Here is a 27,639-nt window from a genome sequence, read left to right as displayed (position 1 = left end):
GACATGGCATTTTCTAGTTTTAGGGGCACAAAATACAAAAAATAAAGAAATCTGTCATGTGAAGGAACTGAAATAGCTCTTACTTTGACGATTGTACTTAAATTCTAGTTATGTGTATTTATCATTAAATGTTCAAATTACTTTATGAACCTTTTTCTTCTTCTTCATTATCTTTTTAAGGTCAATGGAGAGCTCTGCAACCTCCCTTTGGTGCTGGACAACAATAAACTCCATCTTTACCCAAACGGCTGGTTTGCTGTAATCGAGACAGACTTTGGAGTGAAGGTGTACTACGACTGGAACAGCGTTGCGTTTCTCATTGTTCCCAGCACGTACATAGGCGCCATGCAAGGCCTTTGTGGCAATTACAACCTCAACCCCAAAGACGACATGCAGATGAGAGATGGGAAACAAGCTGCCACTTCTGAGGAGCTCGTTCAAAGCTGGGTAAATGCCACGATCCCCGGCTGCGTAAACAACTGCAGCGGTCCCTGCCCCGGCTGTAACGCCACACAGAGAGCAACGTACGGCAGCAGCAGTTACTGCGGCCTCATCAGCAGCCCTGTAGGCCCGTTCCGTGACTGCCACTCCAAGATTGACCCCGCTGGTTTCCTCAGTGACTGCCTGTACGATGTCTGTCTTTACCAAGGCAGCGGGAACATGCAGTGCAAGACGTTGACTGCCTACACAGCTGCCTGCCAGCTGAAAGGTGTCACAGTTTACCCCTGGAGGTCAGCTCAGTTCTGCGGTAAGGACTGCTTTTCAAGTCCGCCAAGACCAGAGTGCCCAAACATTTTCTCCCGAAGGGCAAAAAATGAAACTTATAATGGTCTGCAGTTCAAAGCAAACACTTGTGTTATACTGTTCAGATGCAAATGGTACAAGGATCTCTAGGTCATTATTGGCCATGTCCTATGGCCCACTTGAGCAGCCCTGACAACCGAGACAAACTCTTGTGAATTTCTTGAATTGTAATTCTGATCCTTTCTTACTCTCAGATGTCCAGAGTCCACCAAACAGCCATTATGAGCTCTGTAGCAGCAGCTGCTTCAGGTCGTGTCAGACAGACTTGTCAATATCAAACTGTGGAGCTCAGTGCATGGAGGGATTTGTCTGTGACGAGGGTTTCCTTCTGAGTGGAGATGAATGTGTGCCTGCGGACCAGTGTGGCTGTATTTTTGAAGGCAAATACTACCAGCAGGGACAAGTTTTCTACCCTGATGCCCTTTGCCAGAACGAATGCACCTGCAACGGCACAGTAAGTACGAGGAGAATTGAGAGATTTTCAGATTTTTTCAAGATGTGTTTGGAGCAATGCGAATGCATTTGGAGCAGTCATAATTTACTCATACTTTAATTGGCATTCTAGTGCACCTGTGTCTCAAGAACCATCGTAATATCCAGCCATGCATGTAGTTGTTGCTTAATGCACTGAGGTTTTCAAGTATCTCTGCCTCTGCAACAATGTACTGATTTCTTAAAATAATCAACAGATCTGTCGATAATTCCCCTTTCCAGACTATTTTTTATTTCATTATTAAGAAGAAGAACATACACTGGTTAGCACTGTAAATGGGTTAGGGTTACAACAACATAGGCATGTTAAGTGGACATCAGTGCAAGCATATAATCACATTATGTTACAGACCATGTAGGTGCTTTATGCAGCATTAAATAAATTCAGCTCACATCCATTTGCCACCAGATGGAGGTTTTGTGGCTGAAATATCACAGGTTGATCATCCAAAACCTTCAGCACATAGAACCAAAACTACCTGCATGGCTTGATTCCACAGGGTTAGAGGACAGAATCACAATTTTCATCACTATTACATATAACAACATTTTCAACAATGATCCAACCCAGTATGTGTGTTATATTAGGTGCAGTGTAAGCCGTCCTCTTGTGGTCTGTACGAGACGTGTGAGGTGCAGAATTACGTGCGATCATGTCAGCCTTTGAGAAAAGGAGTCTGCTCCATTTCTGGAGATCCACATTACAACACCTTTGACAACACCACCTATAACTTCCAAGGCACGTGCACCTACATCGCAGCTGAAGGCTGCCACCTGAACGGCACACGGCTCACCGCCTTCTCTGTGGCGGTGGAGAACGACAAGTGGTATCGTCTGTCCGCCGACCCCACGGTCTCAGTGGCCAAACTTGTAGCAGTAGAAGTTTACGGAACCGTGTTGATCCTTCGCAGGAATGAAGTTAAAATGGTTTGGGTATGTTGTTAATATTGTTTAAAGAGGCTAAAACCACAATTATATAGACAATGTATCAAATAGCAATGTGAAAACTGACCGTAAAGCAAGTTCATTATTTAGCTGTTGACTTTGTAAATTTCCTGTTCTGGTTCACTCTCGTTATCATCAGCAGGCAGTTGTTTTCAGCAAAATAGCTCTAAAAATCCACTGTACACAACTTGTTCAGCACCAGACAAAAGACACACACAGTTAGTGACAACCAGTGAACAAAGTGGAGCAAAATTGGTACAGATTATTATTAAGATTATGAAATATAACTGAATGGCAGCAAATATTTGTCAAATTAGAAGAGATGATGGATGATCAAAACAAACTAATTATTCTCTGCAGATAAATGGGGTCCTACATCACCTTCCACAAAACCTCCTCAATGGCGCGGTGTCGGTTTATCAGGAGGGGACGAATGATGTCATTATGACGGACTTTGGCCTGAGGGTCACATATGACCTGGTCTACCACATCACTGTCACTGTTCCTGGAAACTACAGTGGCAGAACCTGTGGTCTGTGCGGCAATTTTAACAATGACACAGCAGATGAGTTCCAGCTGCCGGATGGAAACATGACCAAGGACCTGCAGACCTTTGGAGCAGCGTGGAAAGTGCCGGTTCCTGGTGTGGTCTGTGAAGACGGCTGCAGCGGCAGCTTCTGCCCCAAATGTGACGATTCTGAAAAAGCTGCTATAGAGGCAAAATGCTCAATTATCACCAATCCCAACGGTCCCTTTGCTGCATGCCATGATTTAATCGATCCCTCCTCCTACTTCAGTGATTGCGTCTATGATGTTTGCATGGCTAATGCTAATCAAAGCATTCTGTGTCAAAGCATCGCTTCATATATGTTAGACTGCCAAGACTTTGGTGCAAAGATTCAGAATTGGAGAAGTCCTTCTTTCTGCCGTGAGTTTGCACATTTTTATTGTTTACTGCACGCTGTAATATCCAACATTTATCTACACTTACTGCAAAAAAAACAACCACTCCCAACTCTTGTTTGTTCACAGCTCTTAACTGCAGTGCTGGCAGCCATTATGAAACCTGTATGCTGCCTTGTACATCTCCATGTCCCGGTCTCCTTGACACCATCACATGCACCACGACTTGTGTTGAAGGGTGTGCCTGTGATAAAGGGTATTTCTACAATGGAACTGGCTGTGTGCCCATTGACCAGTGCAGCTGTTATTACAATGGCCATACTTATAAGGTGAGAAGATAACATTATTGTATAACAGGTAGATCTGAAAGAGAAAAGCTGCAGTTTTAATGACCCTGAACTTTACTCTGGCTATTAATAAAGCATTGTGGTTCCCATCAAAAGGTTGTTACAAGCCTTTGAAGTGCACAGCTTCAAATTATGTTTATCAATGCATCTATAATGACATTTTTTAACATTTCATTTAAGATGAAGCCTTTGATCACTTACCTTTTCGCCATCAACACCTAAAACCATCGTCAAGTCACAATTTGAATTAGTCAGAAACACAATACCTGCTGAACTAATCATGTTCCCGTCAGCCTCAACTGTATTTTGTATTTAGTGCTCATTAGCAAATATTAGCATGCTAGCCTGCAAAAACCTGCACAGCATGTTAGCCTTGCCACTATAAGTATGGTAGCTTGCATTTAGCTCAAGCACAGCCTCACAGAGCTGCGAGCATGGCTGAAGATAGTCTGGTTGTCTTACTGGGGCATCTGCACTCAACATTGCATTCTATAAACTATTAAAAATAACATAAAGCATGGGATGGCCAATTTTAGCATTAAGCTAGCCATGTATTTAATGTCATTTGCAGGTTGGAGAGTCCATTATAACTGATGACTGTCTCAGAATTGACACCTGCTTGGCCTCTGGAGTTGTTCTGTCCAAGAACATGACATGTGATCCCAACGAGAGCTGCCTGATCAAGGGTGGCGTGATGGGCTGCTTCATTCAGCAGTGTGTTTTGGACGCCAATGGGACCCTCACTGCATTTAATGGTGAAGGTGGTACCATAACAGTACCAGGAGCCTATGAGATTATCCAGAACTGTAACCAGTCTCAGACATCCGACTGGTTCAGGGTGGTGGTGCAGTTGGACATGTGCACTCCTGGAATCGAGACAGTTATGTCTGTGTTTGTGTTCTTCGATGAAGGGGTGATCACAATCAACAACAAACATGGCGTCTGGGTAAGTGTCCAGCTATCACATTAACCTTGTTTAACCTTCAAAAATGAATTTATTACTATGAGGTGTTAAATCTGTGTTCACAGGTAAATGGAAAGTCAATAACTCAAACAACTTTCTCCCTGAACAATGTAAAAGTAGAGGTGTCAGGTGATACAGTGAGAATTAACAGCACTTCCAGCCTTCAGTTATCCTTTAGTTCAACTAACAAGCTTGTCTTGAGTGTCAGTGACCAAGTGGCCAACATGGTCTGCGGGGCATGTGGGAGTCTCCGGCCTGTTGACACCACAGGAGACCTGAGAGAGAGGCTGCTGGTCTCTCTTCATAGGCCGAGTACCGCCTTTGCATCACTGAACATTGGGAAATGGACGGCTCCTGATTTCCCCCAATGGTAAGTCACATAAATTACCACCATATAATGACTGTTAGTTGCACAAAAAGAGCAGAAATAGTTGCTGCGTCAAAGCTCTTTAATCTGAGCATGAAATATGCTCAGACACAGACTGGGAGCCTTCAGTAAAGCCTCCGTGTGCAGGATCTGACAAATTCTGAGCACATGAACACATAAACTGCACAAGTTTTCGCAGTGATTGTCTATTTATTACAAACCAAATCTCATGCTTTATCAAGGTAATTTGAAGAGGATATTATCACAAAAATATTTTAACATTAGACTTTATCTGTAAATGTTTACTGGCCAAATCATTCAAATGTTCACTATTATATGCAAATTATATACCCTAATTATGTAAAAAAAATTATATACTAATTATTTACATTTTTTTCATTACAAAAATGTTCACTTCGCAATTTGACTAATATTTGTGTGTGTCTTTTTCAGTGGGGTGTAAATTTCAGTCCTGCCAGCTTCTTGTCAGCTGCATTGATCAACATCCTTCAGCACTAACCAAAGCATCACTGATCAATTAAATTACTATTCTTCATATGGTGACTGCCATATCCATGTGAATCCCAATCCTTCATATGCATTTTACTGTGTACTCAATAAAGTATTTGTTTGATGTCTGTCTCTTATGCACAATTGTCCATGTCTTAATCTGATATCAGTCTGTTGTCCCAACTTTTACCTAAAAGACCATCAGAAATCACATTTAGTTAAAAATATTGTCCATTTTTTATTATTACAAAGGAGAAAAAGTTATTTGGGACAACAATTAATGGGTGGATTTTAATGTAACTTGCTTTAACTTAACTTTAGATTAAAGTGCATCTTAAAGTTATGCATAATTATGGGGATGGTCACTTTGGGTGACGGCTAGCTGCTAGGTTTCAGTAACCAGGCTTCATCCGGGCGACCTCAGCCCCACCAACGCTCCACCTGTTTGTCCATTTTTGGATTAGCTGGGAGTTTGGTGGAGTCAGGCTCTACCAAGATGGCAACGGCTTGAATCACAGTCACCCTTATGAAGCCTCTGGGTGACGTCACGGAGACTACGTTCATGTTTTATACAGTCTATGGGAAAACAGCTACCCTCGCTTTGTCCATAATCTGCCTATCAGCACCTCTTCAAATCACTAATTAACTTGTTATATTTCATGTCTGAGGTGTTTTAAACTGAAGTGAAGTGTGGTGGAATATTTCTGGCTGGGAGCTGTGTCTGCCTGAATTCTCTGGTTGTGTATGGTCATATCTGATGACCAATCAAATATTGGTTCAGTACAGCACAACAGTACAAAGCAGACAGCAGGAGTAACTGTGTGAGTTTTAGGGAGTAAAAAACTATTAAAGTGACTCACTGGTTTTCAGCGAGTGCGTCCTTCACTTCTCTCACATGGAGCGATTCTCGGCGCTGTTTGTTTGGCACAAGATGTTCATGTTTGGCATTTTTGGTGGGAGCAAACCGTCCTTTGATAACAGAGGGCACACTCAGACGGTTTTTGAGAACAGGGATCGAGGGAGTTTACCGTAACATCTGTTGAGTTTTGGGAAAGGCATCAGAGTTGTTTTGCTTCTGTTCCTCCCACATTTTATCCAGTCAGCAAAGCATCCCTGAGGCTGGCTTGCCAAACAAGTGCTAGTTTTCTTCTCTTTACTTCATTTTCCCAAAACAAATCCACCATATTTAACATTCATGTCTATCAGATCCTGTGTGGAAGGTTTTGATTGCACACAGAAGCTGGAAAAGTCCCTTTTCATTGTCAGAGAGGATTTTCTGATGTGTCGCTCACTGTTCAGGTGGACTACAGTTTCAGTTTTAGTAGAAGCTGTCGTGCTTTATCTATCTAAGATGTAGTTTATGACAGTATTTCTCTGTCATCTGATGATAGAGGCTCTCTGCTCATTGCAGATTTGCAGTGGTGGAAGACTTATTCAGACCCTTTACTTCAGTAGAAATATCGTGGTGTAAAAGTCCTCATTTAAAATGTTACTCAAGCAAAAGTACAGAAGTATTATCAGCAAAATGTGTTTCAAGTGTCAAAAATAGGAGTATTCTTATGCAGAAATCCTCCTTCCTTTCAGTGTTATGATGAATAATACATTCATAATACATTGTATTATTGGATATTATTAATTAATGTACTATTTTTTTGTTGACTTGTACTTTATACATGAATGGTTAGTTTAATAGTACAGTAGTATGGTATAGTAGTAAAATCTCAGTCATACAGCAATTAGTGAGTAGTGAAATAAAAAGTGCAGTATTGCTCTCTGAATTATAGTGGAGCAGGAGTATGAAGTAGTTTTAAAATACTCAAGTAAAGTACAAGTACCTCAAAATTGTATTTAAGTATAGTAAATGTACTTAGTTAATTCCTACCACTGCGGATTTGTCAGCCTTATACTTGTAAATAAAACAGAGGTGACTGGATCTTGTTTTAATTACCCCTGTAGTGCTCATCCGTTTGTTGAACACAGGGGGACGTTGTATTTCTCAAATTTGTTACAAAAAACAGTTTTCAGTGCCTGTGAATGCTCTTAAACTAGTATGTTGATACAGGCTTTATGTTGGGACAAATTTTGTGTAGTTTTCCAAATTTAGTTTGTATGTTTAGTTTTGTTTTTATTTTCAAGAGTGACATAAAGACAAAGTGATGTGTTTGTCTCTAACATCACTGCATGTGTCTGGTTGTCCTTATAAAGTGGTTACATTTGTGGGAGAGCATGCTCATTCTGTGTTTATCTCGACAGCTCCTGACATTATGTTACCCCCCCAACACACACACACACACACCACAACTTCCCCTCACAGCTTCCATCCCAACTTCCAAGCATTTCACGCCCACAGACTCACTCCCCTCTCTCATATAAGCTGGTATCTGGTTCAGTCAGAATATCTTTAGTCGACTTGTTGGAGAGAAATCTGCCTGCTAGACAACCACACAGCTATGATTTCGATCAGAGGCCTCGCAGGATTTTGGATGACTGCACTGCTGACTTTTCATGGTGCAAGTGTGGGAGGTAATTTCTTCTATTCTTCAGCTTAATCAACGCTTCAAATTGCAGTGGCGTTAACTTCTGTGCTGCTCGATGTTCTGTTTCCACAGAGAGCCAAAGAAACTCTCTCAATGAGCCGGACGTCCCTTTCCCGCCGGCCCGTCCCACGGCTCAGAACCTGGCTGCCATTTGCCAACAAGGTCAGGGTCGTCCCAGATACCCAGACAGCTTCTTCCCGGCCTCCGGTGCCAGCCACTTTCGCCGATGTGGAAAGGCCATCAACCGTCTGGAGTCGTGGTATACCTTGTGCTGCAGCGGGCAGGTAGCACAGCAGAGCACCCAGATCCTCTGCTGCGCCCAACAAGCTGTGAGTCCATATTTAAGAATTGGTAGTTTTAAATTAATTTCTCTTTTGTCATTTTGGTTTTCTATAGGTTCCTCTACATGAAGTAATAGATTAAATGCATATATTTTCTCATGCACATACTTGTTTTTAGGGGGGTGATTTTCTTTTTCAAAAAACAAAAATGAAAAAATGCCTTCTGTTATTACTAATAACTAATTTCAGAAGATTCACAAAGATGAGATTTGTTTCAAGATTAGATTCAAATAAATTGTTGAGCAAATTTACAAATGCAAGCATTTTACCATATAATATATATAATGTATGAATATAGCCACTTTTAACAAAGTAAATGACAAGATTAATTGATGACAAAATTAAAAAAACAGGTTGAATTTGTAGTGAGTATGCACAAAGATAAATAAATGGTCACAAAAAAGAAAAAAAATCTCTTTTAACTGAGTAAACAAAACTGATGAGAATTTGTGAGGATGAAGTTTCCTTTTCTCTGACTCTTGGTTAACAAGATGATAAACATCTTCTTGTCACAGTGGAAACAAGCTCTGTCCCAGTTCTGTGTGGAAGAGTACGCCACCATGACACTCCCATATGAGTGCTGTGCGGAGAGAGGCGAAGCACGGTGGACCTGCTTCGACAGTGAGCTGCCAAACCCAAACTACAACCCAACACCAGGCTATACTGCGCCCGAAGTCCCCGAGGAGCCAGGCTTCACCTTCAATGCAAATGCTTGCTAGAGGGGAAAAATGAGATACTACATTAAACACAGCCTCACAGTTTGAAGTGTCTATGAGTGATATAATAATGATTTTGTCTAACTTTGTGGAGTCTATGTGCTCAGATCCCATTTGACCTGCATGAGAGAAATGTACAAGCTGAGCAAATAATATTGTGCATCCTGCAGATCTTTGTCACAGACGCTGAGAAGGGGACAGGGCATGCTGGTTGTGTTTATGCTGTGTCATGATGACAACAGCTGAAGTTGGTTATTGTTTTGACAGCTCTCTACCTTAAGCAAGCCTTGACATGACAACACATTTTTTAATAGCGAATGTTCACTGTTATAACTCAAATGTAACCTGAACGGATTTCACAGTTTCTAGCATGCAGTATTCTTTGTCAGAGAAATAAAAGATGAGATAAAGACGTAAAGTTCTCATGTGCTTTTTGTCACTGAACAAGATACCTACAGTGGATTTTCTGTAGTAGTATAATTCAGTTTACTAAAGTAGACTTGTTCACAAAACTTTGGAGAAATAGCTTCAAATTCAAATTCAAGTTTTGAGACAAGTTATCAGCCTTTCACATCAAGGCACTCCTGTTAATAAAAAAAAAGAAAGAAAAAATAGAATAAATGTAATAAAACAGGTGTCCACCAGGGGTCACTATTGGCTGTAATTGCTGGGTGTGTGACATTTACAGATCAGTGATCAAAAAGACGAGTTTGAGAGCACTCCACAGTCTGAATAGCAATTTGCACTAAAAGTCACAAATAAATATTCAAACAAATGCAAACTTTGTTTGAATTTTTTTATTGTATTGTTTTTAAGACTGTGAATGAATTAAAAATCGTAATTTGCACTAGACCACAACGACCAAAGAATTACATTTCCTGTTTGACTTCAAAATAAAAGTGGAATGTTTTAAATCTACGTAGAAACGGTTCCATTTATCCAACTTTTATAGTTGTTTTTTACTTTGCAAACTGCGGTTTTTATATAACAATCTCCTGATTTCTTTTGCTAAGCCGCACACAATCAATATATTTTCATCTGAGCAACAATCTTCACACATTCATGTTTTAATGTTATTTTCTTTTATCGGTTTTACTTTACTTTATTTATGTCATACTTTACTATGATGAAAATAAATTCTATGCGTTTGCATTTATTTTGGGGTGGTGTGTACACGATAAAGCTCTTAATTGTGGAAGAAAGTCGAAGAAATGTGCTCACGTTGTGTTTTGTTCTGAAAGTTCCCGGAAGTGCTGTGCTTTCCTTGACGAGCAGAGCAGAACACAAAACTGCTGCTTCCGCACTGCTTCCTTGTTTATTAGTTTTAGGGAATACAGTGCCTTTAGAACAGTAAAAAGTTCATTTCTTTCTCCGGAAACGGCGAGAACGCCTCAACAAGATCCCCGAGTGAGTTTTCTGTCTGTCTTTTGTTGTTGTTCGTTATTTATTAGCGTGACTAGCATGGTTAAAGTTAGAAAAGTTAAATCAGTTAGCAGCTAGCTCTCTCGCCTCTGTTTCGTTAAATGTCGCAATCGAGACATGTCGGTTGCTATCGTGCTAGCTTGTTACAGCATACTCTGGTCTCATCATTCATTACCGCTTCCGTAATTACAGTTAGTTGCCGTTAGTGGAAAGTTACTGTTAAGTCTCCTGTTCCGTTCAGATCAACTCCTCAAGCACCAGAGCCATTCAACGTGGCTGGTGTCAATATTTATGACATGAAGTCATCTGTAGTGTTTGCTGTTAACGAGCAACTTTTTGTCTACACAGATCCCCAAATACTTGAAGTGCTCTCAGGGAGGAGGCTCTTAATTGATGTCCAGGAGTGAATCAGGATCTGAGTTTCACCACAGGCGACCCTGAGTGTCTGGTCTGAATGGCCACAGCTGCAGAAGAGCCTCCGGGGCTGCAGGGCCCCTCTGGTTGTGAGTACTGTGTTATTACCCATCGCCGTCTCATAAATCTGATGCGTTTTACGTGAGGTCGGATTAGTTACTCACTTAAGTGATCGATACATTGGCTCAGGTTATGGATCTTGTGGGCAGACATGTCGGAGCAAATCAGCAGGTTATCAGACACAGTCAGTTTATTCACTTACATGCCACAATCTTTCAGCTTCCTACTTCAAAACATAATCTGTGTGAACCTCATAAATGAAAACCTCAATGAACTCCAATGTGGGGTCTACTGTTTGTATACACTCAGGTCATTAGGCAAACCCGGGTAAAACTGAAGCAGTCCAGCGCCTTGACGAAAGCTGTTCTTTTCAGTTTTTGTTAAGACTTTAACAGAAGTGTTGACTCAACTTTATGGTCATTTATGAGGCTGTAATTTGTGGTGCTGTTGAAATTTATTGTTATACTGAGAGATGTTGGTAATATCAATTCTCCTCTCGTTGAAATAAAAAAAATTAGAAGCACTTCTCAGTGTAAGAGGCTGCATTTGTTTTAGCTGTGTTTACTTAAAACAGGCACTGAGTCGAAATTAGCAGCAGGAAATGGGTCCATTTAACAACAACAACAAAAAAATTATGGGTTAAGTTGTGGGATTCACAAGAGAGAGAAGCTGCACACCCCCAGTTTCTGAGACGAGCTTTTTGCTTTGACTTTGTAGACTCCAAGGTGAGATTACTGTCTCAGATCACTATAGTGTCATCAGGGTTGTTTTTTCAGGCTTGATAACGTTCCTCCAGAGTTTTCACCTGCTGTATTACCACTCAGCTGACCTCTTAAGTGTAAATTTGGTGTGTTCACTGTTAATTATTTTCATAATATGAAAGCAAATGGAAAAGCAGACAGTCATCACACACTGTTAAGTCTTTTCTAGAGTGTGTTTCTTAAAAAAAAGAAAAAAACTATTTAGGTCTGACGTTGACTTCGGACTTCCAGGAACGTAACTTTCTTGATAGTGATCAGGACACTCATTGGCCCTGTATGAACTCAACTTGGGTAGTAAAAGCATACTTATCTAATTCCTCCCATTCCACGCAAAGACCTGCAGAGGCAGTTCTGGAGGAGACTGTCTTCTCTCAGAGGTAATGAATGAGGTGCGTCTGCATGCTTGTTTCAAAGCTTAGCTGCACTTTTAGTTTTCAACATTAGGGAATGATGGAAGCTGTTTCAAGCTGTGCTATTTGGTATTAATGCATCCAGTGTTAGAACTGCTTTTGTTTGATTATGTTATTTTTTCCCTCTGTGTATGTTTTATATAACTTGTATGTTTCCTCCCTTTTCTCATTCCAGATTCACCTGGGACTCGAAAAAATGCTTCTCCCGAGGTAAAAAATGACCGAATTGTTTGGAAGAAATGCATAATCTGTGTGGGTCAGGAAACTCATTGCGTTCATCTTAGAGGGTTTGGAAATTACAGATATTTAGCTGACACATCCTCTATTCGTTCCTCTTTTAACTGCCAGAACATCACGTATTGCTAAAGATTTGCGTTGAGTTTTTTTCCTTCTTGTAATTCTGCCTTCCGCCATGTTTGCACCAACAGGGTCCAAGCACCAGCATGTCTCCGAACATGAAGAAGACTATCGGCCATCGTGGAATTGATCCCACTGGGGAGACGACATACAAAAAGGTGGGGAATCTGCCGCCACTGCATTCATACACTTGGAGCTGCAACTGACAGTTGTTTTCATTGTCTATTAATCTGCCAATTAATTTCTCCATTAATCACTATAAGTAAAATGTCAGAAAACCGTGAAAGGTGTCCATCATGATTTCAAAGAGCCAGAGGTGACATCTTCACATGTCTTATTGTGTCTGACCAACTGTCCAAAACACAAAGTTATTAAGATTTGTGAAGATAATGTTTGGAGTTTTAGCTTAAAAGCTTAAAAGCTATAACTCCAAGCACTTAGCACTTTAGATTTGTAATTCACATTGATGTGCAGTGTAATTGAAATTTTATGTGAGAATTTGAAACTTTTCATTATCAGCTAATGATCTCGAAAAGTTACCTGCCAGTGTGGCATGAGGAAGGTGACTTACAGTTTAGTGAGTCATCTTAAATGAGTCTCAATCTCAATCTCAAAAAACAGATTGAAAAACAGATTTGTCATTTGATGCATTTTTGTTTTCTTCTATCTTCCAGACAACATCGTCAGCCCTGAAAGGTGCTATCCAATTAGGCATCACACACACGGTGGGCAGCCTAAGCCAGAAACCTGAGAGAGACGTGCTGCTGCAGGACTTTGAAGTGGTGGAAAGCATCTTCTTTCCCAGGTGAGTCTTATAAGATTGTGAAGTTGCGTACGTTGTAAAGAGGATTAAACAGATGCTTTATTTCCTGTGTCTACTACATTAATAAGCCTTATTATATGTGGTGTAATCCTCTGCTTCCTCTGTTTTCTTACGGACAGTGAGGGGAGTAACCTGACGCCAGCTCACCACTATGGAGACTTCAGGTTCAAGACCTACGCCCCAATCGCCTTTCGCTACTTCAGGGAGATGTTTGGCATCCGCCCTGATGACTACATGGTATTCTTGTTTACTCAGCATCAGTTGTACTTAGAATTGTGCAAAAAGCTGATAGATCAGTAAAGCTCTGCAGAAAGGGAAAGAGCTGTGAACTATGAGAAGAAAGAAGTGGTTGAGAACCAGGAAATAGTGAAACTAGAGAAGTGTGAAATAATGGAGTGTTTGGGCTGCTGACGAGACTCAGCTGACTATCGCTTGTTTTGTTTTTAACCTGTAAACCTGTGTTGTTGTTTGTTTTTCTATCACACGTCTAACCACTGTGCTCTGGTCTGGTTGTAGTATTCTCTCTGTAATGAGTCGCTGATAGAGCTATCAAGCTCTGGGGCCAGTGGATCTCTCTTCTACCTCTCTAGTGATGATGAGTACATCATTAAAACAGTGCAGCACAAAGAGGCCGAATTTCTGCAGAAACTGCTACCAGGATATTTTATGGTAAGATTTGCTGAGGGGTTTTAGGTACAAGATGATATCTAGAACTGTACATGTGACTGTTCCACACAATACAACTCTGGACTGACTCCTGATTATCCTCTTGTCCTTTTATCGATCAAATGTAAAGCCTTGGCTAACACAGGTGATGTTAGAACGACACTTGAGCCTCTTTCACACATAGTTTTTGTTAAATTACTGTTATAAGCTTTCAGGCACCACTAGTGATTTTCACTATTCACACATGCAGCTACATTCAGGAACATTTCTGCCGTGCAATGCTGGAATAGACGGAGCAAGGTACAGAACAGAAGAAGGCTGGAAAGCAATGCTCATGGATGCCAACTGCCATAAAGCAAACTAAAGGCCGGATATATGTGTATGAAAGCTCCTAATGTCTGAGTCTGTCTCCAGCCATTCTTGAGATAAGGAATTTTTTTTGCAAACAGAAGAACTTGCATTGCTTTTTGGTAGTCAAATTACCTGCAAAAGCATCGGCAAGACAACCGTAAACTTTCAGATAATACCAGTGAGGTGTTGTTATTGGTTCGCTCACATGCACATGAATGCGTCTGTGGTCAGGTAGCTGTAACCCTTTAGTCCCTGAATATTACTGCCTTCATTCACAACGCAGATGCTGGCATTTTCCCTGAAATGTTACTCGGTCTTGAGGTGGGAAATTCCCCGAATTTCAGTTCCTGCTTACATTCACAGGAGGAGGAGAGTAATGCATCGCTGAAACTATAAGTTGCTTAGTGGATCAACAGAAATTAGCAATTATATAACCAAATATATAATTGATTTATTAATCAATTAATAGCTTCAGTCATTTTTCAAGCAAAAATGTCAAACAGTTACTGGTTCTATGTTCTCTGATGTGGGAAGTGTGTGGCTCTAGATATCTTGGCATATTTGTTTCCGACTTGGACATTTGTGTAGGATAATGTGTTTACTTCAATTTATTTGTTCATAATTTATTTTTCAGTTCACATTAGTCAAATGCTCATTTCACGTGTTGGTTTAAGTTTAATATTTTACTTTCCTCCTTCCATCCTCTCTTCTCTTCTTCAGAACTTGAACCAGAACAAACGGACCTTATTACCAAAGTTTTACGGACTCTACTGTGTCCAGGCAGCGGGGAAGAACATCCGTATTGTAGTCATGAACAATCTGCTCCCAAGCTCTGTACGAATGCACCTCAAGTACGATCTAAAGGGCTCCACTTACAAGCGACGGGCCTCAGCGAAAGAGAGAGAAAAGACAGTGCCCACATATAAGGACCTGGATTTCATGCAGGACATGCATGAGGGGCTGCTAATGGAAGGGGACAAGTACAGTGCTGTTTGCAAGACCATCCAGAGAGACTGTCTGGTAAGAACTACAGAATACTGCCTGTCTAACCATGAGGTTAGAAGCGTGATATTTTCTAGTTAATTTTAGATAAGGTAATAGATAAACTACCATAAAAGCAAATAGTACACAAGTAAAAGATATCTGCATTTTTCTTCTAAATTCATTTGTGATCACTGGTCTTACAGAATTTTTTTTTTCTTTGATTTCCATTCAGCTTTTACAGAGTTTTAAGATTATGGACTACAGCCTTCTAGTGGGAATCCACAATCTAGATCAGGCTTGTCAGGAGCAGGCCAGCAAAGAGGCTGTGGCCGGGGCTGCGGACCAAAGGAGGCCACAGGGCCAAAAGTCCCTTTACAGCACCGCTATAGAGGCCATCCAGGCTGAGGCAGGGGGCGTGGGAACACTGGACACAGAGGACAAGTGAGTGACAATGTTTCTGTGGCCATATTGAGGTCTTGTGTGAGGCAACTTCCTTTTAGCAGTTACACCACAAAGTGTTTACTGAGAAGAATGACAGAGAACAAAAGGTAATTTCTTTTTGTTTTATTTTACAGAACTGGAGGCATCCCGGCACGAAACTCAAAAGGCGAGAGGCTGCTGGTGTATATTGGTATCATTGACATTCTGCAGTCCTATAGGTGAACAGCACACATTTTTGCATATCTATATACCCCTTGTTCAGTCAGTGACACTTGCACAATGTCTGCACAACGTTGTAGCAGCTTCATGTCTCTGTCTGTGTTGACAGAGGATGTGTTCAGGCACAGTGTTGAGTGTAGGTCACTTTTGCGTCACATTTGCGTGCATTAGCGTAGCCATTGCACAGCCTGTGTAGACAGTTAAATGGGTTAAAATACCTCTTCTATCACTGTACGCCTCTGGTTGTACCAAAGGCATTGTGATGGACTCAGGCGACAGTGTCAGCCACACTGCGGCATCCTCCATCTGGACCTGGCTGGCAGAGAGATTGTCTGACCGACTATCTGATGAAGATGGTCGGTCAGATGTGTGAGATGAATGACTCAAATAGGCCCAAAGTTGAGAGTAGCCTCCATGAGACCCACTTACACATTGTGTTTGAGCTGCATATGAAGGCTGTCCTGCAGAAGATCCATTTGATAAAAATAATCCAATGTTGTGTAAATGTAATTAGTTGATATTAATTACATTTTGATATTTTTTTATTAAATTGATTGGGAAATATTATTCATCCACCACATGATTGGACACATTAGAAGAAGTGTAGGGTGGCATGAGAGTGTCCGCGGAGTAATAGTGAAAAGTCTGTTTATAATGGCTGTGCAGTCCACCTGCATGAATATGATCGGCTGTTTCTAGTCAGCCAAACAGCTGATGAATGAGCCAGAGATTGTAAAGCATGAATGAAGCAGTGCCAGTGTGGCTTCAGTGCTCAGCCTGAATCAAAGTTAAGCCACAAAGTTTAAAGTGGATTTCAGTTTCATGTTTCTGCCGTGAAGGTGTTTTGTGAATTCCAATATGTTTGATTGTGTAACTTCCATAAGTAATTCAGGCTCTATGTGATGTTTCTCAGACTCGTGAAGAAGCTTGAACATTCGTGGAAAGCTCTGGTTCACGATGGGGTAAGGTACCTCTACTGGCCTCAGTTTATAGTGTTTTAAATTAAAAGATATACATGTAACCCTCGTTGCAATCGTTGCTTTTCTTTAGGACACTGTATCAGTACACAGACCGGGCTTCTACGCAGAACGATTTCAGAAATTCATGTGCAATGTAGTCTTCAGGAAGATCTTGTGTAAGTACATACTGTGAATACGCACTTTTGGCCAAGCACATTTGTTTCCTCCATTCCCTTCAAACACCACTGACAGTTTGGGAACCCTGTGGAGAGTTTCCCTCAGTGGAAATGTCTTGTTGTTTTGGATGTGCAGAATTTCAAATATGAATACAGCAGCTCAAATATCCTGCAAAGAGCACCTTACGACTGTTTATAATAATAACAATCTGACGTACACTGCCAGCATAGTGCCATATAAAAGATTAAAGCAGAATAAAAAATGCAGTCTAGTTTTTTGCATAGTGTTATATTTTTATTTCTGATTTTACTTTTAAAGTTTAATTCAGTTAGACTTGACTGTATTAAATGCAAAGGGTTAGGGTTAGGCAGCTTAATGTTCATATTGTTTGGCTTTATGTCCTCTTTATTAACACTTTTCCTCTTGTATCTAGTAAAGACCTCCCCATCTAAGAAGCGCCGTGCAGTGGCACACGGTCCTTTGAAAAAGACATCTGGCTCTGGGCCATCTCTGTTAACACAAACCAGCAGCAACAGCCAGCATCCTTCACTCCAACATCAAGTCAGTACTGAGACTAAAGAAGACACTGAAGGAGACAACGGTAAGAACCGCAAATAGGATTTCAGGTTTCAGTCGGAGGGCTGAAAAGACATTATGCTGATTTAGAGATTCAGGCTTCCAACATGTACCAGCATGTGAAGTGCTTCTTCCACAACACAGTATTAAAAGTTTTCCCTCCCGTCACACCCAGTTATGCAGTCAGGTCGTCCCGACCTCCTACCAAAGACTGTACTGCCCAGCGACGCTGTTGGCAATGCTGCTGAAATCTCCTCCTCCTCTGGGGGGAGCCCTGGATTTGCTCCCACAAGTCAGCCTCCACCTTCCTCCGAGGCTACCAGCTGGTCAGTAGGAGTGGATTTAAACAACACATTGAGCAAAGACCAGGAGCACAGCACCCCCAAGAGGTAAGACGGAAAAGTACACATGAAGATCAGTATTTTTATATGGTGTGTTGATCCTCAGCAGCGTGTTACATATATATATACATATACATGTTGTTGTTGTTGTTGTTGTTGTTGTTGTTGTTGTTGTTCTTCTTCTTCTTCTTCTTCTTCTTCTTCTTCTTAGTACTATAAGTAGTAGTAGTAGTAGTAATAATAATATGCTGAGACTCAGCTGACCTGATTCTACTGTTTGTTTTGATACTTTGATATTCACTTTAGAGGTCAATTTAAAATCCCTACATGTGGCAGTGGTGGGACCAACTTTTGGTTCTTGGATCTTTGTGATTTAGATATACAGTGACTTTCATGCCTTGTCCACCACAAAATATTAGAAATGTCTCTCGGCATAATGTTGCACAATTCAGCCCCACTGCAAACTGGAGCTGACAAAATGACCATAACGTTGACACCTCGACACCTCGACACCTCTCTGAAAAAGTTTATTATAACGGTCATCAAGTTTGATGAGGAAAGACCTTCCTTTTCCTTTTACACATCCATCGACTGGAACTAACCCACATCATCTATAGCTGAAGTGTAACTATTTCACGGGTCGATCTGTTGTGGGTGTCAGTTCATATATTTTAATATCAAGTTTCATGATGTATGACGGTTCACTTCACTTACTGCCCCTTTGTTGTTTGCAGAACTCAGTTTGGGACTCTTGAAGAAAGTATCGGTGCTGAGGATGTGATCTCTCTCAGTGACATTGTCCCTAATGCAAACAAATGCTCTGTAAGTGTGATTGAATTTCTCAATTTTCTCAGGCTTTCTCTGACACTTCTCACTTGGGCCGAGTGTTTTTTTTTTAAACCAGTTGCATTGCTTTTGATTTACAGGTGTAGATGTCGGGAGGAGAAATAGACTGAAATGGACTGAAACAAACGTGGAGGATGTTAATGAGCGCGGATGAAATGTTACAGCCCCCCTTGGTGTGATTTGAGGTACCACAATTGAAAAGTTACACAGTGCATCAGCGAGACCAAGTGGAATATTAATTGTTTTTTGTTGTTGTTTTTCAACTTTGATTTCCAAATCTTAACATTGTATGAGCACAGTAGTGGGTGGTTGTGTTCCGACACTAGTAATTGCAGGTACATTAATGCTGTGGATGTTGAACACTATTATTCATCTCATAGGAATGTTTCTATGCACAACCAAAGATTGTTCTGAGCACTGATGTGCTCAACTCAGCCAGCATTCAGCGTAGAGTGTAACATGAGGATTTTGCCTTTTATTTCAAATTCCTTATCTACTTTTTTGAATTACTTCCTCTGTGTTTACCAAATTGCTGTAGCACATCCTCATACTCTCTAAGTGTCTGTCCCACCACCCAAAGCCGCGAGCATAGAATACTGTTTCTGCTATATGTTCCACTTAGATGCTTTAACACAAAAAACTGATTATTTGGGTTAGTTTTAAATAAACAGGTTTATTTTTTAAAGAAATTACTGTGTTCATAAAAGGTAAGATGCCGTTTTTTTAATCTTAACCTGAATGCAAAATATGCTGGAAAAAGAGGTAATCCTCAGTTTGCAGTTTCTATTTAACCAGCTGTTCTAATGGACCTGTACTACTTTAAAAACTGTGAATTCTAAATGTCATCTCTGATGTTCAGGTCAGTTGGTTATTTTAAAAGGACTTGTTTTGATACATATACACTGTATGATTATCAGTTTCAGGTTAGTGTGTAGATACAAAACAGTGACCCAGGGCCTGTCTCATGGAGCAAGACTGGTGAGTTTGTCAGCTAAGGTTGGAGTGGGCCGCGTCTTTTTCGGTGTCACATAGAAAGCTCAAGTTCTGTTGCCATGGCAGCTAATGCACCAGACCAAACCTGCGAGGGCCAGTTTGTGTTTTAAGGCTTCTAGATTGCTCTTTATAAAAAGAACATCTCTGCACCAATTAATTTCTGATGGGAAAAATAAATGAACAAAAGCACAGCATTCACATGTAAGTGTCATGTACCAAAGAGCACAATGTGACATTATTAAAAACATGGTACAATCACTATAATTAATATATTTCATTATAATGTATGGTATTAGAAAGATTTATATACTAAATATTTGCAGTATAAGCAGGTGTCCCACTGTGGTTATAAATCAAGGCTTCTAAGAGAGCAACAAGTAGCTAATTCTCAGAAGTACCTGCAGTAAATGAAATTTACTGTTGCAAAGTGTTTGTATTGGTTCAGTGCAGCCTTACAGTATGTAGATATCCTTACACAGCAGCCCTGATGAACATGACTTTGCAAGTAGGAGTATTTCCACAGACCTATTGATATGACACTATCATAAATAACAACAGGTCACTGGCATTGTTAATGTCATTTATGCAAAGCATCTGAAACCAGCCCTCACTAATTCAGTAGCAGAACTACAGCAGCAGCAGTTTCGTCCTGAAGATGGAGTGGTACCATCTACAAGCAAAGAAAGTAACAGCTTCCACAGTTTGGACGCAGATGCCGCTTTACAGCCAATGAGTGTTAGAACTGTCTGTTTCAGTTTGTTTGTTTGTATCTGTGTTAGTATGTGCGTGTTTGTGTGTGATTGCTGTTTTATATTTCACATTTTAACCACACAAAAAGAATTCGGTTAAATTGAAACATACACTTAACTAGATGTCAAATAGCATTGAAAGACTTGCTTTAGTGTTTTTGTCCTAAGCAGATTTTATTTGTCCAGAGAGACACACTCGGGTGGGATGCACAGGCCAAAAGGAAAATTAGCAATGTAGGTTGGTAGGTGTAAAAACTACTCAACACTGGTTAGCCCTGCTGCAGGGCCTCCGGTGAGAATATGACCAGAGATGTCTAAGTTTATATATATAAAATATGTTTATATACAAGCCAGGAAAGTTTACTGAGATAACAGATGAATGAAGTTCATATGAAAGTCGAAAATCGGGTTGTGAAAGTGACTCGTGTTAATTGGTCATTATTAATTAGAACGTTGATAAAACTGTTGCTCCTGTTTCCTGACAGGCATGACCATTTTCACCACATCCCTTATTAAATTGGCTTTTGTTGATTTGTTGATGTTGCATGTGATTGATTTCTAAACCCAGGGTGAAAAGAGCCAGTTGTGTGAGCTTTGAGACAGATTATCCAGAATTGTCAGTGTTAAATGTAGTGAAGCATGAGACAGGCCTGATCTATTGTATATTAGTTATTTTTTCAATAGCAGAAATGGTGATGGCTGCCTGATGTGCAAAAAGTACAAATGACAAAACAGTTTGTCTATGAACTCCAACTAGTAGATGTAGTATTGATGGTTAAAGTAGGTTTTAGCACTCAAAATGGGTGTGCAATGTTTTAATTTGATGTTATGGTTGGGTCACTTTAAACTGCCAAGTTTTACTGAATCGAAAATGCAGATATGTATTAGAATTATATTTGACTCTGACAGCATAAAGGAAATCAGTGATATCCATAAATGCTTCAGCTATGCAACAAAAGTCTTTGTTTACTCCATATATATTCCTTAATTAATAGATGTGCAATACATTGAATAAATTGACAATTTTCTAACCAAAATTAGATGAACAAGCATCATTTGGGAATTTTTCTACATCCTGTAAAAGTATTTGGATGTTTTTTTTATTCTGCTGGCTGTTATATCAAATTGTCAGGCAATATTTAAAGTAAAACTGTGCCTTATTGTAAAAACTCCATGCAGCCTATAAACCAAACATGTAAATAGTCACATGTATTGTATTATAGTATTTATTACTGTATGTATTGCTCTGGTTTCCAAAATGTTTATTAATGGTGAGGATGGATTGAAAATGTGCCTCTCTAGCACAACAAACCTGTATCTAAAGCATGCAACGCTACAAGAGTAAATCCTTTGTTCTTTCTGATGATTTTGATTATTATCATAACAGCTGTTAAATCATCCTGTGTTTTCTGCATAATTTGTTTTCCTCTCCACTTGCTTTTGAATTATATAAATGTGTGCACATGTATACAAGAATCACAACAATGCCTTTTCACGCAATATATATTTAGATGTTTTCTCTCTCTTTTATTGTCATGTTTTTTGTACACTTGGACCTGAAGATATTAAAGAAAAAGACATGTTGCTTTTGTTTGATTATATTGCATTATACAGATCACCTCTCTATGTCTCTAATAGTATTATGCGATATGACTACTATTCATACTGTAAGACGATATTGATTCGTCAACCGCCGGGCATTTTTACTGTTAATAATGAGGTAGCTGTCCCTTTTGTATTGCTTGATGTATTACATCCTTGCAATGGTTCAGATTAATAAACATTACTGGTTTATGGAAATTTTGGATTTTACTTTATTTTTTGTGTTGATGAGATGAAGCCTTCAAATCTTCATTTGTCATTTGCAAAACCAAAATATATTTAAGTGTACAATCCAAGTCTGTATTCGCCCGATACAAAATACTAAATTTATTCTATTGTAATCTTCGTTTCTGTTATTTTGTAAGCTGTCTCCATGGCAACTGAGTAAAGGTAATTGCATCTGCTTAACCAAGGCAAGTTAATTTGTAATAACAAGACATAAAAACAAAAAAATAGGATTTCAGAAGAGTAAAATAAAGCAGAAGATAAAAACAAGCTAAAACTGAATGAAACTGAGTAAAGTTAGACTATTAGGGCCCATGAGGCTTGTTAGCAGACCTTTAGTTAAGATTGTTTTTGTGAAACTATTCGGCTCTATTCTATCTCAATCGTTAGGAAATGACAGGTTACACAATCTGGCCAATCATGTTTCGTTTTGTACAGCCTTTGTCCAGTAGCTTGTGAGCTTGTAAGATTGCGACATAGAGCAACAAGAACTTTCCAAAATGGTGCTTGAAAGTACGATGGTCTGGTAAGAACTGTACAAATTTCTTTTTTGCGTAGTTGTTAATCTGTTAGCCGACCGTACAAAGACATGGTTAATAATTACAGGATCAGGTAATTCATAGGTCTGAATTTAGAGGAAATGCCCCCGTTAATTTATCTGAAAATTGACCGTTGACTTGAAGCCGGCTAACGCAGTGTCGACCGGCTGAGTCATTGTAGCTAAATTTAGCTTAAATTTGTTGTCTTTATTAAGCATTTGTTTAACTGCAGCACATGCGACCACATTCATTAATGTTATACTTTACAATTTATCAATTTCTATGGAAGCTATCAACTGACAACCCCAATGGTTTGATTGTTTTGACAAGCGACATTTGTAGTGTCACAACTTGCTAACGTTAGCCAGCCGTGCTAATGCTGTTTTTTATACTGTGACGACAGCTGTTAAACACCTTTTAACTACTTCCCTGGTGAAGAAGCTATACTTTTTTCCACAGGGGCCGATGGTGAAGAAAAACTGAGATGTCTTAGTAACGTAAACTAGCGACTAGGGCTAACTAGGTTTGGGTGATATGGGAACGACATGGCAGCTGCTAATGTTAGCCGGTTTGTTAGCTGAGTAATGTATAAGAGCCACGTCAAACTGTTATTTTCCCCTCAGTGTGGACAACAGTGAATATATGAGAAATGGCGACTTTCTACCAACGAGGCTACAGGCTCAACAAGATGCTGTAAACATTGTGTGCCACTCCAAAACACGAAGCAATCCAGAAAACAATGTGGGTCTCATCACCATGGCAAAGTAAGTTATTCTCTCTGTATCAAAGATAGGCAGAAGTTGTATTAATCCTCTTTATCACTTCAACAGCACAAGTAGTTTTGTTGTACGTGGATGCAGCTGATGGATAACCGTGGACGTTTGTCTTTGTTTTCATGCAGTAATTGTGAGGTGCTAACCACACTGACACCAGATTCTGGCCGCATCCTGTCCAAACTCCATGCTGTCCAGCCCAAAGGAAAGATCTCTTTCTGCACGGGCATCAGAGTGGCTCATGTGTGTAACTTGAATTTTTATGGTTTGAATAAGTTGTTTCAAACGTAAAAGAAGGGTCTACCTAGTAATTACCGAATTGGTAAATAGGAGGTTTTGCATTGAGCGGGCATGTTTATGTTCTGTTTATTCCTTCGTAGCTGGCCCTAAAACACAGACAAGGGAAAAACCACAAGATGAGGATTATTGCATTTGTTGGAAGTCCGGTGGAGGATAATGAAAAAGATGTGAGTATGAAGCCTTGTATTACATTTTGTGCCAGTCTCACAGAGAGAAATGTTGTTTTCCTACCAATACGTTACAGATTTAACAAACTCTCCTGCTGTCGATGTATGCTTGTATTTTTTCTTCATCTCTTCCTGTTTCTGTCCCAACCTGCTGATCCTGCAGCTTGTCAAAATGGCAAAGCGCTTGAAAAAAGAGAAAGTGAATGTGGATGTTATCAACTTTGGAGAAGAGGTGAGGAATTCTTTGTTTGTATTCCATCATACTGCTGTAAAACAGAATAAATTAAAGTGTAACATTTTATTTTCTTGATCCTCCACATCTGATACTTTTATACATATACTATTTATAAATTGAGTTTTCAATTGCTCTTGCCATCTCTTTCCAACTGTTCATTCAGGAGGTGAACACAGAGAAGCTGACTGCTTTTATAAACACTTTAAATGGGAAGGAGGGGACAGGATCCCACCTGGTCACAGTCCCTCCGGGGCCCAGTCTGGCTGATGCGCTGCTCTCCTCTCCCATCCTGGCTGGCGAAGGAGGCTCTATGATGGGTCTTGGTGCCAGCGACTTTGAGTTTGGTGTGGATCCCAGTGCTGATCCAGAGCTAGCCCTGGTAAGCAATATATAGATGTGTCTCAGACGGCAACAAACATAAATATTGGCTAAGACGTATAGAATTGAGAGAGAAATTCAAGGGTGCTTTAAAAAGCAAATGTTCCTGTTTGTTATGATGGCACCAAAAAAGTAAACCATGGCATATATTTTTTATCTGATAATATACGGTAGCTGTATGAATGCTAACACCAGTTTGTGAGATACTGCTTACACAGCAAATAATTTGTCAGCTCCTTGGAACCAGGCTGAGGTTAGAAACCAGTCATTCACGCATAGCAAGCCATTATAATGCTGCATAGTGGGGTATTGAAAACCACAACAATCAGTGTGTGACTTTTCTAGTCTAAACTCTCATTGCTGCAAGGAGAGGGCTTGGTTAAGATGATGATAGGCTGTGGGCATCCTTGAAACAGGCCAAGAATGCAAAAACCTTGAGATGGACTAAGTGAATTATTAATTGAAAGCTACCTAACTGATGCTGCAGTGGATGTTAGCATTGCACTTTGGACTAACCATTGTCCTATATTTTAGAATTTGAGAAATATCCCTTGCATTGCCTTCTGCATTTTTCCATCTCGTCCTTGTATCAGACTACTTCAGACTATACCCCCCATACTCCCACATTTTGGTGCTCGGTGGCTTTGTCAGAATAAAAGAATGTAACATTTTAGCGACAGAGTTGGTGTCGCCCTTTGCCTTTGTTTTTCACTGTTCTGTCTCTGTGCATTCTTTCAGGCCCTGCGTGTATCAATGGAGGAGCAGCGACAGAGGCAGGAGGAAGAGGCCCGCAGAGCTGCTGCTGCTTCTGCAGCTGAGGCAGGCATGCCCACACCCAGCGCAGACGGTAATTGGAGGATTGACAACTAGTTGCTTTCACTTATGGGACAGCACTTATGAGAATTGTTAGGATTCAATAGAATGATACTTATTGGTTCATGACTTTGTTTTGATTGATTCTGCCACAGAATCAGAGGAGGCCCTACTGAAGATGTCAGTATCTCAGCCTGAGAGTGGTGCAGCAGTGCTTCCTGACTTCAGTAGCATGACAGAGGAGGAGCAGATAGCCTATGCAATGCAGATGTCTCTTGCTGGAGGAGGTGCATAACATTTGGTTATTGTACAAATTCAAACTTTTGCTATCACTTATGGTCACTCTCATATTTGCTGGTATGTCTTTTGAGATACTCAGTTCTTTTCACTTGCTCTGTGAACAGAGTATGGAGAAATGGACACGGGAGCCCCGATGGACACTGCAGAATCAGCGAAGGTCAGTCATGTTTTAAATGAAACTGTAAAGCCATTGTTAGGCAGGCTATGCTGCCCCCTTGTATTCCTTGTATTCCCATAGAGTTACAAAGGAGAAGAAGTTTGTTTTGGCCATCCAGGGTGCTGGAAGTAAAAGTCAGGTTAATTTCTTGCACAGTCAGTGTCAGGTGACTGGCAGATGGTGCACTTCCAAGGCCTAAATGGACCTGAAATTGTGCTGCTTGAGTCATGAGGAACTGCATTTTCTAATAATTTTTTTCGCCAAAAAGGAAAAAGTCAAAGGTACAGGTGTGTACTTAAAAATGCATACAAGGTCAATTTGGGATAAACATCACTGAGATTTAAATCTTTGGCATGTGCTGATAATGCTATGTGGAAGCTAAAGATTATGCAAAGTTAAAAACCCAAAATTACATTTGTTACCAGTTGCAAAATTTTCTGCTGTGGCTTGTGGGTTGTAATGGGGGAAATAAAAGGTTATTGAAATATTTCAGTCTGATTAAAGCTGCCACAGCTGCCACAACATAGACCTGTAGTATTGTTACATCTTCTAGCAGGCTTGTGTGTCTTTAATGAAGAAAATTGAGGATGCCATGATCAGAATACTGTAAAAAGTTACAGTGGGGAAAAATACTTCTGGAACCAGTGTCTCCTTCTACTGCACACTACTTTATATACAAGATGAACAGGCAGAGTGTGGGTTGTCACACACGATGTACATTATACAAACGCACACACACACAACTTCACGTGAGACATATATCATGAACCCACTGGATGTTATAACCAATAGACCTAACAGATCCAAATTGGTCGCATTCTGTTTTGTAATTGAATAGGAGGAAGATGACTATGATGTGATGCAAGACCCAGAGTTCCTACAGAGCGTTTTGGAGAACCTGCCGGGTGTCGACCCGAACAACGAGGCCATCCGCAATGCCATGGGCTCCCTGGCCTCCCAGACAGGAAACAAGCCAGATGGCAAAAAGGATGAAGAGAAGAAGAAATGAGGAACAAAGAGACTTCAGACATTGACCAGAAAAGAGAACAATTGCAGACAAATGCAGGATTACTTTAATAAATGAAAAATCGCTGATGCATTGTCTGACTGACAGCCCAGCATGAAACAGCACTCTGACATTTAATACCATTGTTTTTGTCAGACACTCAAAAGCACCAATAGATTAACTATTTAGTCTGAAATTTGACTGCCCAGTAACATAAATTGATGTCATCTTCAAAATGTAAAAGGACATACTCAAATTGCCATGTGCACTCTTTACCTTTATTTTCTCTATGTGGTATAATTACTCACAATTGACCTGTAAAAGAAAGAATTTGAGATGACAGGATCTTAAAATAAACAGCCACACTCCTGTCATGTCTTTGTGTTTTTTGCAATAAAAACTGTGTGTAAATACGTTGCCTTGTGGCGTATTTGTTGCCGTCATTACCTCATTGTTGAAGGTGCTGAGTAGATTGGGAAGATAAAAAGATGTGATCATGACAAACCATCAGCTTTAAGCAAATACCACTGTCCCAACTTCAAACGGCTTTGCTGAGCGTTTAAAAATAGTCTGGCACGGACATTTATTAATGTTTAATGTCATACACAGTAGAAATAAATATACGTGTCGTCTGCACCATCCTCCATGCATTTTTCCAGCGCTATCACA

The 27,639-nt window shown here is 40.1% G+C and overlaps 3 protein-coding genes across 4 annotated transcripts; all 3 read left to right on the top strand.

The window, feature by feature from the left end:
- The first annotated feature begins 7,752 nt into the window (after positions 1-7,752).
- ecm1a (extracellular matrix protein 1a) lies at positions 7,753-9,286 on the top strand. Its single transcript, XM_041955108.1, has 3 exons — positions 7,753-7,855; positions 7,942-8,198; positions 8,726-9,286. The coding sequence occupies exons 1-3, from the start codon at positions 7,783-7,785 to the stop codon at positions 8,927-8,929; spliced, it is 534 nt and encodes a 177-aa protein (XP_041811042.1). The 5' UTR covers positions 7,753-7,782; the 3' UTR covers positions 8,930-9,286.
- A 922-nt stretch (positions 9,287-10,208) lies between these two features.
- LOC121619407 (phosphatidylinositol 4-phosphate 5-kinase type-1 alpha-like) lies at positions 10,209-22,060 on the top strand. Of its 2 annotated transcripts, XM_041955105.1 has the most exons (16): positions 10,209-10,333; positions 10,697-10,851; positions 12,169-12,203; positions 12,422-12,508; positions 13,025-13,155; positions 13,293-13,410; positions 13,690-13,842; positions 14,911-15,210; positions 15,407-15,615; positions 15,750-15,833; positions 16,748-16,796; positions 16,885-16,969; positions 17,404-17,571; positions 17,722-17,935; positions 18,622-18,709; positions 18,814-22,060. In XM_041955105.1, exons 2-16 carry the CDS (start codon positions 10,803-10,805, stop codon positions 18,817-18,819), a joined length of 1,776 nt encoding a protein of 591 aa, XP_041811039.1. In that variant the 5' UTR covers positions 10,209-10,333; positions 10,697-10,802; the 3' UTR covers positions 18,820-22,060. The 2 variants fall into 2 exon arrangements, with proteins under 2 accessions (XP_041811039.1, XP_041811040.1); XM_041955106.1 differs by lacking the exon at positions 10,209-10,333 and having other exon boundaries at positions 10,572-10,851.
- Positions 22,061-22,789: 729 nt separating this feature from the next.
- Positions 22,790-27,383, top strand: LOC121619725 (26S proteasome non-ATPase regulatory subunit 4). The gene is made up of 10 exons (XM_041955594.1): positions 22,790-22,828; positions 23,465-23,605; positions 23,743-23,857; positions 23,995-24,081; positions 24,245-24,313; positions 24,480-24,695; positions 25,433-25,541; positions 25,663-25,794; positions 25,912-25,964; positions 26,803-27,383. The coding sequence occupies exons 1-10, from the start codon at positions 22,803-22,805 to the stop codon at positions 26,971-26,973; spliced, it is 1,119 nt and encodes a 372-aa protein (XP_041811528.1). The 5' UTR covers positions 22,790-22,802; the 3' UTR covers positions 26,974-27,383.
- Positions 27,384-27,639: the final 256 nt, after the last annotated feature.

This window comes from Chelmon rostratus, chromosome 16 (assembly GCF_017976325.1).
Source record: "Chelmon rostratus isolate fCheRos1 chromosome 16, fCheRos1.pri, whole genome shotgun sequence".
Lineage (NCBI taxonomy): Eukaryota > Metazoa > Chordata > Actinopteri > Chaetodontiformes > Chaetodontidae > Chelmon > Chelmon rostratus.
This window is presented reverse-complemented; position numbering and strand designations above follow the sequence as displayed.

Coding starts and splice junctions, on each gene's coding strand:
- ecm1a (XM_041955108.1), top strand. CDS start 7,783: ATGATTTCGATCAGAGGCCTCGCAGGATTTTGGATGACTGCACTGCTG. Junction 7,856..7,941: donor TCATGGTGCAAGTGTGGGAG/GTAATTTCTTCT, acceptor CTGTTTCCACAG/AGAGCCAAAGAAACTCTCTC. Junction 8,199..8,725: donor TCTGCTGCGCCCAACAAGCT/GTGAGTCCATAT, acceptor TTCTTGTCACAG/TGGAAACAAGCTCTGTCCCA.
- LOC121619407 (XM_041955105.1), top strand. CDS start 10,803: ATGGCCACAGCTGCAGAAGAGCCTCCGGGGCTGCAGGGCCCCTCTGGT. Junction 12,204..12,421: donor GAAAAAATGCTTCTCCCGAG/GTAAAAAATGAC, acceptor TTGCACCAACAG/GGTCCAAGCACCAGCATGTC. Junction 13,843..14,910: donor TGCTACCAGGATATTTTATG/GTAAGATTTGCT, acceptor TCTCTTCTTCAG/AACTTGAACCAGAACAAACG.
- LOC121619725 (XM_041955594.1), top strand. CDS start 22,803: ATGGTGCTTGAAAGTACGATGGTCTG. Junction 24,696..25,432: donor CTGATCCAGAGCTAGCCCTG/GTAAGCAATATA, acceptor GCATTCTTTCAG/GCCCTGCGTGTATCAATGGA. Junction 25,542..25,662: donor GCCCACACCCAGCGCAGACG/GTAATTGGAGGA, acceptor ATTCTGCCACAG/AATCAGAGGAGGCCCTACTG.